This window comes from Molothrus ater, chromosome 19 (assembly GCF_012460135.2).
Source record: "Molothrus ater isolate BHLD 08-10-18 breed brown headed cowbird chromosome 19, BPBGC_Mater_1.1, whole genome shotgun sequence".
Lineage (NCBI taxonomy): Eukaryota > Metazoa > Chordata > Aves > Passeriformes > Icteridae > Molothrus > Molothrus ater.
The window spans coordinates 7,830,240-7,847,157 of NC_050496.2; the positions used below are offsets into that span (position 1 = coordinate 7,830,240).

Below are 16,918 nucleotides of genomic sequence, written 5' to 3' on the forward strand. Positions count from 1 at the left end.
AGGTGGTGAGAGCCCTGCTCATGCTGGTGACAGTGCTGTCACCCCAGGGTTACACCCGGCAGAGAGGCAGGGGGAGCTCGGTGGGAAACGCTCGCAGAGCCCACGACCGGTTCCCTTAGACACGGCTGGGAATCCCCGCCCGCCGTGCCCCGCAGCCCGGACCCCTCACGCCGCGGCAGCGCCGGGTCCCGCTGCCCCGGGGGAGCCGCCTCGCTCGGATGCCCCGAGCGGGGTCAAACGTTCAGGCTCATTAACATCTCATTAACACATTCCTCCCGGTTACCGGGGAGGCGCTGCGGCCCCGCGGGGGGGTTCGGAGCGGGTGTCCCGGGGTGCCCCCCCGGGACCGGCCGCACGCGTGCCGGGGCGGGGCGTACGGGGGGCGTGGCCGCTACCGGGGAGGGGCGTGGCCGGCGCGCCAATGGCGGGGCCGCTATCGGGCGTGACGTCAGCGGCGGCGGCGGCTGCACGTGGGCGCGGGGCGGGCGGGCGCAGAGCGGCGCAGAGCGGGCGGCGGGAGCGGCGGCGGCGGCGGCGGCGGAGCAGCTGCGCGGCGGAGGGGCCTGACCCGCGCCCGGTCCGCGCCCTGTCCCGCGGCCCCAGCGCCCCTCGCCACCGGCGCTCGGCCCGGCCCCACGCCCGGCTCACCCGCGCCGCGACAGCGGCTACAGCAAGGGGGAAGGAACCGCTCGCCGCGCAGCTGCCCCCTCCCCGCCGCCGCGGGCAGCCCCCACCGACCATGTCGCGGCCGCTCCCGCTGAACCCCCCGTTCCTGCCGCCCACCTACGGCGTGCTGAAGTCCCTGCTGGAAAATCCGCTCAAGCTGCCGCTCTCTCACGAAGACGGTGAGGCTTCCCCGGGACCCCTCGCAGTGCGCCCCGGTCCCGCTGTCACTCGGGGGCCGTGGCATGGCTTTCCCTTTCCCCCGTCCCTCTGCGGCCCCCCCGCCCCGGGTGCTCCCCCGGCGATTGAGCCCCGGGACGCCTCGCTCGGGGCGCTCTGCGGGAGTGGCGGCCGCCCCGGCTCGATCTAACGGGACGCGCTCGGTGCTCCCATCTCCGGCCCCGGTGGATGGACGCCAAGGGCGCTCGGTGCCTCGGGTAAAGGGGGCCGGCATCCCCATCCCAGGCCCCACAACAAACTGCTCCCTGCCCCGCGTCCCCCGGTTCATCGGGAGAAAGTTGTGGTTTCCCCGGGAAGGGAGGCAGCTCGGGAATACCCGTAACACGTATGGCGAACGGATCGAGCGCGCACGAAAAGCAGAAACCGAGGGAAGGTCTCGCAGTTCCTGTCTCCTCGTCTTTCCGAGTTCCACTGCCAAGCGACTCGCAGGATTTCACCGGGGCTGTTGTATGAGGTTAAAAATAAAATACTGCGAAGGCTTGGTAGCTGACAGGAAGCTCTAGGAGTTCAGATTCTTGCAGATCTTGCAGAGAAATCAGGCGTTTCCCTTACAAAACGTGCATTGAAATCACTGGGGGCTGTAGAAATGAGGAAGCCTCAGTTAAGTTTTTTTTTTTTGCTTCTACCTTTGAATATTTTGTTGTGTCTTCTGCACATCAAAGCTCTGTTCTGTCAGCCTTTGCCACTGTATGTTAGTAACATTTAGAAGTGCAGAATTTGAGGACTATTTTGCTTGTGCCAAGGACTAACAAGATTGAGATCTTAGTTTAGAAGAAACTAAGGGATCCCAGGGATTTCAGGCTAAGACTGTTCTTTTCAACAGAATATATCAATAGCTTCCAGTTTGCTGGAATACTTAAATGTTCACTTTTAAGTCTGTTGAGTACTTTTTGATGCTAACATTCAAAGCTATGCATGGAGTGGAGCTGTTAACTAAAAACAAAGGGCAATTTCAAAAATGTGGTTGGTTCCCACAAAGGTGCTCATTGACATGACCCCTCAATTCTCTTCCAATTAGTGTGAGTCAAAGGGGTTACTTTTTTGAAGGGAATACTCCTTTCTTACACCTGAGAGTAGAGCAGAAATAACGGAAGTAATAGTAGTTAATGATTTAATTACTGAATTCTTACATGTTTGTTATGTGTTTTTGTTTAAGCATTCGGTAAAGAAAAAGACAAAGAGAAGAAGTTAGATGATGACAGCACCGGTACCACAGTCCCTCAGTCAGCTTTCTTGGGTCCAACATTATGGGACAAGACACTGCCATATGATGGAGACACTTTCCAGTTGGAATACATGGACCTGGAAGAATTCCTCTCAGAAAATGGCATTCCACCCAGCCCAAACCAGCACGAGCCTAGCCCACACCAGTCAGGTCTCCAGCAAGCTACCTCAGCATCACCTTCTGTCATGGACCTCAGCAGCAGGGCTTCTACTTCAGTCCATCCAGGCATGGTGTCGCAGAACTGCATGCAGAGCCCAGTCAGACCAGGTAAATCAGCCCTCAGAACTCCCCTGTGGAATTTGGCGTGAACCCCTCCTCCCCACTGTAAATCACTGCTTCTCCCTGTGCAGCTGACAGGCAGCTTAGAGCCCAGAGGATTCCTGTCACTCACACTCCAGCAAATAAAAACAATAGCTCCAGTTATCACTAAGCTGCTCCACCAGGATTTTTGTTTAAATTATTGAAGGAAAGCTCTGGGAATTCCATGGAAACTTGGCTATCTTAGTCGGTGTCTTAGCTGTTAGCAAGTAAAAAGACCACAGACAGAATGGCATAGATGCCACAGTCTTAAAAGAGCAGGGAAAAGGACTGTGAAAGAGAATATTCCTAAAGCCAATATTTGATGTGAGACACAGGAGTGGGCAGTTATTCTGGAGTTAAAGGTTAATGCTTCTTACTTGAAATTTTGGCCATAATCTTACTCTCTACTGAGCAAAGTAAAATTTGCCACAGGAACTGAGTTTTGGAACAACATTATAATATTGCTTAAATTGGCATCAACTGAGTGTAACTCTGACCTGAGTTCATAACTAGCATCTGTAGTCACCTTACGCTTAAGAAAACCCCATGGAGTCCAAGGCCTGGTTGTAATGCACAATTCCAGCCTGCCTGATGTCAGTGGAAGTCTTTTATTATTTTATTAGCACTTGAGATCATCCCTTTAGAGACACCAGTTCGAATCCAGAGTAACTCCTCTGGCTTGACACCAGCATGGCTGAGATCATGGGCAGTGGAAGAGTGTCAACATTGAAGTTTGGGAAACATGGAGCTTTGCCTTTTTCCTTAAAAAATAATAAATACAGAGAGTGACTTATTTATTGTGCTCCTCTGCTCACATGAGGTGGTGTGCTGGAGCAAAGTGTGCTCTTGGCAGCAGGAAACCACTCCTCTCCCTTCTGCTTGATCGTTTGCCATGCTCAGTGTGCGAAGTCATTGTCAGAATCATCTGATAACGAGGCAAAATAAATAAATAGAGAGGCAAAAGTTGTGGAGCAGGATGAAATAGAAATGTCTTATAAGTCTGCCACGTTCCTGTCTCGTTAAAAAGAAATAAAATATCCCCCAAAGCTCCCCAAACCTGTCAACATACTCCTTGCCCCCCCCCCATCAGGACTGTGTGTTTAGTCATGGATTTCATTTACTTACTTTTACTTTGTGTGGATTTGACTTTGCTTTGTGTTTCAGTTCAAGGCTTTTCATGGTTAACTAATAACTTATAAGGGTGTCCAAAGTTAAAATATATTTGGAGTAGGCAAGAGCAGAACATGAAACCCATTGCTTTTTCTGATCCAGCTTTAAAAATAGTGCATATGTGCTACATCGTTTTCTGTCACTTGTGCACATACAAAATTAAAAGCAGATAATCTGTCCCCATTCTCTCTTTTTTCAGAGGAGCCTAGTAGTGAGCCAGGCTTTTAATGATCACCTGTCAGAATTTATTTGTAATCAGCTATCTGTGTGACTTTTCAACTCATTGATTTTTTTCAGTTTATCCTGAGCCCTTTGCAGCTCGGGGTTGCAAACTTATCTCACAGTGCACTTTTTTACTGTTGTAAAGGACATTATGTCTCTTGGGGTAGGACAAAACATCTAAATTTGCTGGTATTTTTCCCAACACCATCTTGCCTTAACAAGAATAGATTTTTTCGTTAAATGTTGTGGATTTTTTTTTTTTAAGGGAGCTCACTTGTCTTCTTAAATAATATTTTCTTGTCCCCCATTACAGATAGGAAGTGCAGCTTAATTAACAGTAGTCTGGTTTATCATCAGGTTGTTGAAATTTTTATGTGCTGTCATGTGAAAACCTTTCTTTGACAATCAGTACTGAAGCGAAGACCATCTCACAGTTTAGCATTCGAGCAAGTTTGAGAATATAGGAGCTTATTTTTTTTTTACAATTTAGTAAAAGTAAAAATGAACATTTAAGAGTTATCATAAAAGGGCCAAGGCAAATATGCTGCTTTGAAATAGGGAGGTAAATGTTAAAATCATTGTAATGGAGCCTGTTGCTTAATATATCTTAGAACATTTAAAATAGATTTTTTAAATTTTCACATGAAGAAAGGTTTTTAGTTGGTGTGAGCTATCATTCCAGAATAGTGTTGTGATTTGTGTTACTGTAATAAAGCAAAGAACAAGTTGTAGGAAGTATACCATTTCAATACAGATTAATTCCATGTGATCCTACTACTTCCAGGAAAACGGAATGTTTTAGGTGATAGTAATTCTAAAATATTTCACTGGTGTGTTTTCTGAATTCTGCATTGCAATGGGCGCCTGTTTGAGCGTGTGGGGCTAGAGGAAGGGTCCAGTCCTGTGCTGCTCCTGTCCCTCTTTCAGTGGCTCTGGGGTTTGGCCCCGGGGTCACGTGCAGGTGGTCACAGCTGCCAGCCCGGCTGTGCCCTGTCGGGGGGGACATCCATGGGGGGGACATCCCCCTGCACGTGGAGCCCCGGCTGTGACTCTGGGGCTCAGGGACACGCCTGGGCCAGGGATGGTCCATGGGAGAGCAGCAGGAGGAGATTTAATTTTGTGCATGTGTTCCAGCACAAGCCTCATCTGTCTGTAGGAGTGAGTGGTGTTGCCCAAACGTGTTTTGTGCTGTGTCTGGAAGAGATCAGGAGATCTGCACTGGCATTCCCTGAGTGTCATCAGGCTCAGCAAAGCTGTGCTGACCCTGACTGTGGACGTGACATTACCAAAATCCTCACAGATTTTCTTTCTCCCTGCTAAAAAACGTAATGGCAACAAAAAGGATTCTGTATTTTCAGCTCAGATTGTCTGGTCGATGGAAGGATGTTTAGGCTCACCAGTTTATCATCCGCAAAGAACAAAGCGACCACCTACTTCCCATACATTTCTGTTCAGGGAATGTAGTTACAGAAATTTCTGGCTTTGTTTTGATGAGGGATGCAGAATAATGACTTGCAAGAGTGAAACCATGTATTTATCTTTCACAGTGCTCATTTTGTTAATAAATAATAGTATTTTGATTTATTTTTAGCATTGCAGACCAACATTCATTGTCATGCGTAGATGCATTTAAAACTTCTGGCTTGTGTTGGTATTGGATGCTGGTAGGTTGGTTGAAATCTGTGGTCTCCTCAGAAAAAGGTTTCCAGATTTTTATGAAGCTTTCAGAGTAACCCATTACTGCAAACACACTTTTGTGGTTCTTCATGTTGTACACCTTATGTAGTCTTTCAGTGGAACGTCAATCACCATTTTTAAATGCAGAGTCCTTAAGGAAATTTGGAGTAATTTTTAGCTGTTTGTATGTAAAGGGAGGGTGTATATTTTGCAAGTAACTAGTTGGTTGTTGCTTTTCACCTGGCTCTTTCCCGTGTAGCCCTGATGGAGGTGGTTGGGGCAGGTACTATAAAGGGTTTGAAAGGTGTGAATTAGAGAAGCATCAGCTAGATCTGGCGAAGAATACTAACTAGAAGGTTTCTGGGATTTTGTGGTTTAGATATGAATTTTCTGTTTGCCACCAAAAAGCCTTGGATGTGGGGCTGTGTCACAGGGATGCTGCTGGCACAGTGATAACCAGGTGTTGTTTCTGCCTTGCTCCAAAGGAGAACAGGGCTGTTGGGGGCTCTGAGAGAGCTCCCTCTTTGTGTTCTCTGATGATGGTTTTCTGGCTGCATGGCTGGGTGCCTTAGATTATTTGCCAAAGATTATTTAAGGAAAGAAAAAAAAATAAAAACAAGCTTTGTAATCCACTGCAGAAATATACCTATGTGCAATATCTGCAAGTCTTCACTCAAAAAAGTAAAATTAGAGGCACATTAAACAAAAAGCTGAGAATTGTTTCCATATGAAGTGCACTTAGACCTCCCACCCCTCAAAGATTTTTATGAAACGCTGTGGTGTATTTGCTCAGTCCTGATATTCTGTCTAGAGCACAGTATCCATTGCCTCTGGCTTCTTGCGCAGGCACGGAGCTGCAGTGACTGAGAGCAGGCACCACTGGGTGGGTTTCAGTGATCTTGCTGGGAGAGGCTGTTCTTGCTCCACGCAGCTCACTGCGGGGCGAGGTGCTGCCGGGGCACCCCGAAGGGTGTGTGTGCAGCACTCCCTGGATTGCAGCCTTCCTTCCCCTGCCTTTCTTAACGTGATCTCCTCCTCCAGCACAGCTTGGCAGAGCGAAGGGCAGCATTCCCAGCTGCCAGCCTGTGCGTGGAATCCTCTCCTAAGCTTTAATCATTGTTTACAAGCCGTCCCCGGGCGCTGCAGGAACCCCTTCTCTCCCAGAGGCCAAGGGCTCTCGGCGGGAATTTCCTGACCTTTGGCCTCCCACGTGAGGATGGGAATGAGCAGCTCCACCGTGGGCAGGCTGGTGCAGGAGCCGCTCTTCACATTGAGCCTCACGTGAGGCTGGGGCTGCCTGCAGGACCATGTGCTCCAGGCACGTGTCCCTGCCCTGTGCAGCCCAGCTCGGCTCAGCTCCGCTCCTGCCGCCGCCAGCGCGGGCCCAAACTGCAGCGAGATGGGAAAGCTGCGCCCTGCACCGCTGCTGCCACTGCCAAGGGAGTGCGATCCGCGGGCAAGCCTCGCTAAACTGCTCTCTGGATCAAAGGAGGATGCAAAATATATTCAGGCAAATATTAAAAATAGCCTGTCACATGATAAGGGGGGGAAAAAAGTGCTGAACGCACAGGCTTGTTAATGCTGGAAGCAAGAACACTGTGTCTCCTTGAAGAGAGCTAATTTTAATATTCACAGTTAAATGTTGATTATTGGTTAAATAATTGCTTGACTGCGTGAAAGAACTTGAAGTTAGTTCGGAGTTCAAACAGTAAACAGCATGAAACAATCTTGGGTGTTAGGCTGTACAGGGAGAGGCCTTGTGCAAGGAAGGGCTATCCAGACTTAGGAAGAAAGCACAGGGAACACCTAGGATTGGGGGTTTTTTTGGTCCCCTTAAAGATATTTCAAGGATGTCTTGAGTGTCAAGCTTGTATTAGAAAAGTACAATGTATTTTTCAGAACTTTGCTTCTCATCTCAAAGTGCATTGCAGAGTGATTGGTTCTCAGTGCAGTGATTCGATTTTTTTTAAGGAGCGAGTACACCCTGAAGTCTTTCATAAAACAATATATTATAGTCAAGAGAGAAGACCTCATCAGGAGATGTATACAAAGACACCACTATTATCTGATTAGATGAAGCTACTAGGAAACACATTAAATTGTTCAAGCTCTACATATTTTTATGACAGCAAATTGGCAATTGTGGAAGCTGCAGTGGCCAGATTCTGCCAATTAATCTCAGCAATAAGTACTTTGCTCCTCATGTGGTCTCCCTGATTTCTCTGTTGCTCAGCAGGTAGGCAGCTTGTTGACTGCTCTCTGTCACCTCCCAGGTGGAGCAGCAAAATGTCACCATTCACTCTCTTGTCATTCATCTTTCTGGAATTTTTTTAAGGGGGTAACAGCTCTCAGTGGCCAGTGGAGTTTTCACAGGATGAAAGGATTTAGTCACCATCAGTAAAAAGGACTGCATGCATTATGAAATCATTTGGTTGCCTGGCAGTACACTATGGAGGTGTTTAGTATTTATATCACACAAAACTTGAGCATAGGTTTCTTTTTTTTTCCTTTTGTTTAGTCTTTCTTTCATAACAAATAAAATATATTTTCAATATTTTGTCTGAATTTCACAGAAGACTGATGATCAGAAAAGAATATTTCAGCTAAGTTATTTTCAAGAAAAACTGTGGGTTGATCTTAAGTAGATAATGAAAGCTCTGTAAAAAAACATTTGCTTAAACCTCAAATCTGTTCCACTTAATGGACTAAGTTATACATAATCATTTGGTATAGAAAATGAGTGTCAAATGCACAACTGTGTCAAAATGAATTTATGGCAAATGGTTTTTTGCAGCGTGTGTAATCTTTTTTTAAAAATGAACAAATGGTTACAAAGAAGCTCTGTGTTTATCACAAAGCTGAATTTGGTCCTGAGAGCTCGAGAGTTGCAGTGCGGAGAGCTAACACAGGTGTGTAAGGCAGCATGTGTTGCAACATTTCTTTTCTTTTTTTTTTCTTTTATTCTGGTGCTCTTCATAGCACTTCAGCTTTGCATGACTGAGTTGCTATCCATCAAGTTTTAAACAAATGCAAAATATTGTTCAGCCTCTCACATTTCTAACACACTTGAAGCTGTGGCACAGTTCTGCTTCCCTGTCCCATTCTCTCAATTAAGTTTTGCCAGGGCTAAATTTGGGCCAGATTTTTGTTGTGCACCCTCCAAAACCATTGCTTAGCTCCTCTGATGTGGCAAGCTCTTGCTTTAGGGTTCTCTGCTCAACATGGAGAGAAACAGCTCTAGCTCTTCATCCCACTGGCATTATTCTCTTGTTCATTTTACTTGCAATTTAATGAAAACAGGCACTGAGCATCTTGGAGCTCTTTGTTTTGGTGTATGGCTATTGTAGGAGGAAATAAAAAAAAAATCAAATTGCATTAGGGTTCTAGAAAACTCAGCTCCTTGTTAACTGGAACACAAATGTAGATTACTACTCAAAACAGGAACCCACAGCTGGGTTCATTAGTATGTGTTTCCTACAAGCAAAAGCTACAGTGAACTGGTGCAATAACTCACCTGTAACCAAATGTCATCCTTAAATATGTAGTTATAAAGCAGAAAGGCAAAAATACAGAGTTTGGCAAAGATTTGTTGAAGATGGAGAAAGAATGGTTTAAAAAAAGCATTCTTTTCCAATTAGCCTTAGGGAGCTCAGCTTGCTGTAAATTCTTTGTTCTGGAACATGGCTATGGACAATAGGTCAAAGATTAAGTAATTCATTACAGAACTGGTTGGTTCTCCTGAATTTAATAAACAAATGAATGAACAGGGTTCTCTGTCTACAGCTAGATCAATTAATTTGTATGGCAATGATTGGATCTTAAGTTTTATTTTAAGCACTTGCAATAAAACCTTCCTGCTTACTTAATGTCTATGTGACTACTGGTGTCTTTGAGGTGAGCTGGTGATGCTGCACTCATGGCACAGGTGAAAGCACTCCAACAGAAATTAAATGTGGAGAGGAAGGAAACTGTAAATTGCATGTGGAAAAAATGGAGGAACAGTAATGTGAAACTTCAAAACACAAAATACTGCAGAAATGTGTTTAATGGAGCAATCAATATTTTTAGGACAGCAAGATTATTGAAATAACAGCACCAAACCTTCTTGTAGAAGACCAAGGCTGCAGAACATAAAGCACAGGCTCATGGCTTGTGCTGAAGCAGAGATGGCTTAAAACAATTCAGTCATTTTTACCAACTCACCATTGCAACATTTGGAAATTTGTCTTATTCCACCAATAAATCTGTTTAAAAAATCCAGCTGTGTTTTTGCCGTAGTAATGCTTATTAAGTAGTAGGAAACCAAGCACTCAAACCCAAATCCTCCTCCTCATTGCAACAGAGAGGGTTAAACTGAATTTGACGGGCCCTGCAGCAATCAGCCCTCAACTGCTGCCTCTCTTTGTGCTGCATAGTGGAAATATGGATTTTGGTGACGTCTGCAGTCCCTGCAGCTGTGGCCCTTTGGTGGGGCACTGGCCCTTCTAGGCACATAACTCCTGCAGCATTTGCTTGCTGTGAGAGATGAGCATTGGGGTATTTTTTTGTTATCATTTTTCTATGAAAACAAACCAAAACTGGTCATGCTGGGAGTGTATGGCCTCTTGCCTGTTCCTGCTTGCTGATTTTTTATTATATTGTCAGATTTTAACCAAATGTATTAAGAAAGTTGGGATTTTGAAGAATTGATTACAGTCCTAAAATTTTATGAAAATAAATGAGTGGATGTATGATGGCATATAGGATGGGAATGTGTTGCTGAGTATGAAGAGTAATGCAAATGTGCATTTTCGACATCAGAAAAGGTAAATAGGACCTTTAAAATGCCTGATCTGTGTGAAATGCTTTTAGAAAAGCTGACACCCTTTTAGACACCATGAAATGTCAATTCACTTTGAGAAAAGAATCTGCAAGAAACCAAATTTAATTGGTTTAGTGTGTGTTGGAGGGAGGGGAGTCAAACTTTTTCTGCCATTCTTCTTCCTTGGAACTCCTCAGCTTCTCAGGTTTTGTGATCAGATGAGACTCTATTATTTCATTTATAAAGAAAATTTAGAAAACGAGCTGTAAGGTTTGTAAGCAAGATCTTGAAAATTCTGATCCCATGCAATGAAATGGTCTTGATCCTCTCCAAAGCCAAGCACAGTTATTTTACTGAAAAAATTTCTCAGCTCTATGCATCCTTGCTGTATCCTTTTCCTCTTGTGCAGCAGAGTCACCCCAGCTCTGCTGCCTCGTTTGAAACTCCCTTGCAGTGATCCAAGTTCAGATTTGATGGCTCTTATCACAATTATTACAGTGTCACATGCGGGTGGGCGTCCAAGTGACCTTGTGCGCGCATCCCGCCGCTCATCCCGCACTGCACACGGAGCTGTGGCACAGGCAGCTGGCTCTGATCTGGGAAATTTTCCACCCTGCCACCGGGGTCTGGGCTGCAGCGAGGTCAGGAGTCAGAGAGGAACAGAGGAGAGTGAGAGTGGGCTAAAAATGTTGAGGGATCAAAGAGGAAAAGTAGGTCGTGGCAGGGTATGTGCACTGGGAGGAGGGCTGGGGGAGCACAAGTGAGGAGGAAGATTTGTTTTGCTATTGGCTTTTCAAAGTTGTGCAATTTAAGAATTGGATTAACCTGATATGACTTTGTTTTTTTGCCAGATTAGATATGTTGAGTTTCTTGGTATTGTGAATTGTACAGTACATTTTGTGCTGTAAAATATGGGTGTGTCAGGATGGAGCTGTAGTGACACAAGCTGCTCTCGGTGTAATGCAGCACTGCTGGCTGGACTTCCCTGCTCTTTCTGCCCCAATACATCCTTGGCAGGGCATTTACAAACCTGAGAGAACCTCTCTGTGTCCCTGCGTTCTGTTTCCAGCACAGCATGAAGACATTTTAGTACCATTTCTGGTAAGGTAACATTTACCTGAGTTCTAAGAATCTGTTTGGTCTGGCTGTGGCACATGCAATATTAAATGTCTCTAAAAAAGAAAAAAAACTGTTTAAAAATACACTAAAGGGTTTCTTCCTGCTTCCTCAGGATTAAGTTGGAGAAAGTTTATTGGGAAATGCTGCAAATTTTTTGTCTGCCTTTTTTTTTGAAGAGTGAAAAAGCAGATACAGATCTGAAATAACTGCAGGTGATGAGCTCACTGTTGTTGAAGTATACCACAGCAGCACATCAATGTCAAAGTAAAATTTTCACACTAGTATATGTTTGCTCAATGGTTTTGGTTTTTTGTTTTTGTTTAATTTTTGGTGCTGCATTCATCCTGAGGTAATTTGATCTGGTGTATCTTTTTTTATACACTGGGCTTGCCCTGTGAGACGGCCCAATTCTCTCTGCTTATTGCTGGGTGAGGGTGGAGTACTAAAAAAGGGTGGACAGAATCACAACCCTTTCCAACTGGGTGATCACTGCTCTGATTAATAAAGAATGTGAAGACTTTGGGAAGTGAAACTACACATACAGCATGCCTTGGGGCACTGTTGTTTAATTCCTACTCTGGTTTTCCAGACTTTTCCTGGAACTTGAGCCACCCAAGCAGGTCAGTCATGAGGGACTGACCATAGCATGGCCTTTGTCACCAGTAGGGGCCTGCCCTCTGTATCAAGAGGAGTTATGTCTCTGCCCATAGTGAAGATTGATTCTCTGGGAAGAGAAGAGCGTAAATAACAGATCAGGTTAATATATCACATATCTAGATTGTGTCATGCTCCTCAGCCATGTGTTGTTAATGTGTGTTACTCTACTAACTCACAAAGGCAAAAAAGCCACAGGGCCTTGCTCATCAGGTGAAGGTGTTTCTGGAGTGGTAGAACATTCTTTGAATTGTTTCTGGAGTGATAGAGCATTTTTTGAGAGCAACACCGACTGAGTAAAAGGGAGCAGGAAGCTGACCTTGTGAACACCTGCGTCACTCAACTCTCTACTTAGGGAAGAGTGCAGCATATTTAAAGTTAACCTGCATATCTGCCTTCTGAGGAGGTTAAACCACAAGCCTTCAGTAAACACATGTGGGACAGCTGTGGTTTGGGTATCTGCTTGAAACACCTTGCCTGTGGGTGCCTTGGCACTTAAAAAATCAGGGCATGGATTGTCCAGGCTGCAAGGCCTGATGTTGATCCATCCATAATCACGTGGCTGCTCTCAGAAAGGCTGATTTTTCAGTTGGACCATGCTCATCACCAGGTTTAAGAAGCACTTTTCCAGAGTCTCTTATCTGCTCAATTTTCTCAGTGCGATACGGTTGATGTCATTGTTGAAAACTGTGGTAGTCTCTGTCTGGAAGCAGATCTGAACACGTGAAAAGGAGTCATTAGCCAAGGAGAAGGAAAGAGCTGGAAGTGTAATTGTCAACTCGTGTGCGTCTCTGATTTCACCAGGTGCTGCACGTGTCTGGTTTATCAATTTATTTCTGTTAGAAAGTAAACAAATCTCACTTTTCTTACGTACTCTGGTGGCTGCTTCAGCCAAGTTGCTCTTATCTGCAGCAGGGATGTACTTCTGAGGTCTTGTATCTGGGGGCTTTTCTTTCTGCATCCACATGTAATCTGCTCTCAGGGGTCACGTGCAGCTCTGACACTGGCCAGGGATGCTGTTTTTCTCTCCCTAACTCCTTTATTTAAAAACATTATTATCACTAGTATCAAAATACAGTACCTGATCATGGGGGCAGCTGTTATCCCATATGTTTTTCAGGTTGAATCCTTTGGCCAGGTTGTGTCTCACTTCATGGCTGTTTCTCTGTGTTCAGGAGTGGCTGATCAAGGGGTGTCTGCACAGTCTGAGCTCTGGGGGATGTGCACCATCCGACCATCCTGGGCCACATCCTGGCCTGAGCACCTTTGAGTCTCCTCAGTGTGAACCTCAAAGCCACCCAGCATTTTGCATTTTTGAAACACTGATGCGTAGCTCTCAGTCCTGTCCCAACAATGAATTTCCAGTGCCTTTTCCAAACCGGGTTCTATCATCCTTGCAGGAGCTGGTGGTGTGTAACTCCAGTGGAGATCCAGCTGAACCGGGTGCTCAGCCCTGGGAGCCCAGTTAGCACCTCATTAAAATCCACCACTGGCAGCCCAAACCTTTAAGCAAACTCAAGTAATTTTTTCTGCTGCCCTTCAGTTTGCAGCCCGTGGCTGGTTGTTTTCCACTTTCTCACGTTTCCCCAAGCTGCTGGTGTGTACAGTCTGAAGATCACATTTAACCAACACAAGGAAATCAGCTTGGCCCGACGGGCTTCTCCATCACGTGGCTGCAAATGTGTTCACTCTGTTCTGCCAGATTATGGCTGGCTGAGCAAAATACAGTGAAGCTCTGGGCTGCTGGCCAAGCTTTTATTTCAGTTTGGAGCTTACAGCCACATATTTGCTCTTTGGCAGGACATCCACTGGGGTATATTTGGATAGTAATCTAGCATTGTTTTGCTGCTTTTTTCTTCTTTCTTTTATTTTCTTTTTTTTTTTTTTTTTTTTAATGCACACAGATAGTATAATCCCAACACTTTGCCCAGTCTGTATGAGATTTGTCAGTGTGCACTGTTATGTGTGCACTCAGAACTTGTAGCTGTGACCTTTGATAAATATAAGTCAAAGCAATTAACTTTCTTTTATTGAAAAATGCTGGATGTCCTACTCTTTTCCCCCTCTGTGCTGATAACAGAGCTGTGTTGTTACTCTTTCCAAGATCAAAAGCTTCACTGGGGTTTGATTGAAGTCCAATTATGGAAGGAAGTAACTGTGCTGGAGCCCTGAAAATAGCAGTAATTGTTAAAATAATAAAGTGTGTCCTTGTGTGTCTTTATAATATTTAAAACTTCTTTTGGGGTGGAAGGGGGTGGCTTTCCTCTAGCTTTAAAATGAAAATATTCGCAAATGTCCTGGGAAAATAGGAGTGTGCTGTTAGAAGAATTTCTTTTCTCTGGATTTCTTCCTTCGGTTCTCCCCCCCAAGCTGCCTTCCTCAGAAGCTGTTTGCATGCAGCCTGACTCATGTAGGAAAATAAAGCTGGATTTGATTTTTAACTGTATGGGAAGCTTTGAGTTTGGTGGGGGGATAAAGGCCCTATGATGCAAGCTCCTTTATTTCTCTGTGAAACAAAAATGGGCTTTTCAAAATGCAGTGTGTTTTGGAAAGTTGGCTCTGGGTTTGAAACCCCAACATCTCCAAGGGCACCCTTGTATGAAAAAGCAGTACAAAAAGACATAATGCTTGGGAAAGGGATAAAAACATGAGGGCAAGGGGCAGTGTTTGAAGGGCAGTTCCTGTCATCTTCCAAAGGGACACCTCTCCTCCAGTGTTTGTGGAGGGGTTTGGTTGGTTTGGTTTAGATGGGTGGTATTGAGCCTTCTTGAATTGTGGGGTTTTGGTTACTTTATCAGAAACTTTGAGCTGTGTCTGAACAGATCAACACTGGCAAAGCTGAAATACTTTTCACCAAATCTGTATGTTGTTGTTTAGAATATAAATATATTTTTGCTTCCTCTTAGTCTCTTCTGCATCCTCAGAGAGGAGAGAACCTGGGAGAAAGCCCAGTGATGAGGCTCTCATCTGGAGTCAACTGGCAGAGCCTCAGCAAGGGAGAGCTTTGAGTCTTGATCTTAAAACCCAGCATGTCTAAATGCTTATTTGCCAGTTGTAGTGTTGAGTTAATTGAAACACTGATGTGAATAAATAGAAATGAAGATGATAATATGGACAGTGATTGCCATAGGGGCTGCTTTGGTGATTGTACAGCTGGGACTGGTTTGAAATTACAGCAAGATTTTACCAGGGTTTGGTTCTGTTTGTTTTTAGTTTTCTTAACTCACGTGCTTGCACACACATCTGATACAGGTAGGACAAGATAATCCTTATGTGAAAATCAATCCTTGCATGCTTTTATTTCAGCCAGCTGGACTCAAAAATCACTAAGTACTTAAATAAAATCTTTGCATCATAGATAAATGGTATCAAATAATAAGCCCAGAGGATTGTACAGAGCAGGACTAGAATTTTCTTGGCCCCTTAAATTCTTAGGACAGAACCTGTTAATTTAGTAATTTGAATTTTACTGCTGCGCTCTCTCCACTGCAGTAAAAATTATTTAATCCCCTCTTTTTGCTTTTAAACTCATCTATTTATTCTGACTGTAAGACAGCTTGATGTATATAACATCTATAAAATACTCTGCCTTTTCAACTCCCTGCTCTTACTGGGTTTGGATGGATCTTTGGAATACAAACTGCTTCATTGCCTTCTGGAAATTTTTATTTATCAGAAGCCTTAGCAAGGGGTGCCCTGTTGGTGTTTATCCAGTTGGCAGCTTGAGCCCCTCTCAGAAACAGCCCTGGCTGATCTGGAGGAGCTGCTGAAACTCATCAAGCAGGTTCCTGCTCACCAATTATCCAGTTAAGCAGAAAGAGGAAAGGTGTTTCTCTTGTTTGTGGTATTTTTCTTCACTAAGTTTAACCTGTTCTTCCCCAGACCTGAGTAGTTGTGGGTGTGTAACGTGGCAATAGCAGCAGGGAGAGTCCAGGGGAGAGGGGCAGAGGGGTTCTCTTACAGACTAAAAACACACCAGGATTGCATCCCTCAGCTGGGACAGACAGGCAGCTTCCAGCATAAATCTACAGCATTCTGATTCTTAGCTGTGTCCTACCCAGCCTCCCTCAATCAGCGTTTTGTCCACATTTTAACATACTCTTAGGAAAATACAAGAAACTCCCCTCTCCAACCAAACCCCTCCTTACTTCAAAGCCAGTAATGAATGTTACATTGCTGCCAGAGCAAATTTGTTGATTCCCAAACACTCCTACTGTGTCTTGGTTGGAAGGCTTAAACTGCTTGCATAATAAGTGCTGGGGATAATATAAAAAAGCTCTTTCTAGTAGAGTTCTGGTTTTCAGTACATATTATAAGAATAAATAAATGCTCAGATGATAGCAGACAGCTGGGCTGTCCACATCTGACTGTCTTCTGCATTGATTTTTAAGACAGACCATGTGCATGGCTGCTTGCTGGCTATCAATACCAGATGTGTCTACTTGGAATTCAGAGGGATTGTCAAGTGACAGTGCAGTTGTGAAACAAATAATTTTGCTCTTAATTACTGAAAATAGTAAATGAGTGCCTAGGATAAAGTGAAGAGATATTCTCAATTCCAGTAGAGAACAAGAGGTTGAAATGGCTTTCATGACTGCCATTAACAAACAGTGACTTGGTGAATATTTTTCGTTTTTTTTCCTTCCTACCTGCTGCCCAAGGAATTGGCTCCATGAGCAGCACAACCTCCGTGGGTCCTCTGATGTGTAATGAGGCTCCTGCAGCCAGGGAGGGAAGAGCTTCTTTCATTGACATTGTTTTCACAAAGATTGTTGGTAGCACTTGGGGATGGATGCCTTGCTGCCAAATTTGCTGGAAATTGCCAACAGTTTCCCAAGCTTTTGGGA

The 16,918-nt window shown here is 44.7% G+C and overlaps 1 protein-coding gene across 1 annotated transcript in view; it reads left to right on the plus strand.

Moving 5' to 3' along the window:
* Positions 1–526: 526 nt before the first annotated feature.
* The window catches only part of HLF (HLF transcription factor, PAR bZIP family member), a 35,604-nt gene continuing 19,212 nt past the window's right edge, over positions 527–16,918 (plus strand). The window contains exons 1-2 of the mRNA XM_036394502.2: positions 527–845; positions 2,060–2,395. Of these exons, the coding sequence (XP_036250395.1) occupies positions 740–845; positions 2,060–2,395 (442 nt within the window). The 5' untranslated portion in view covers positions 527–739. The remainder of the gene's footprint in view (positions 846–2,059; positions 2,396–16,918) is intronic.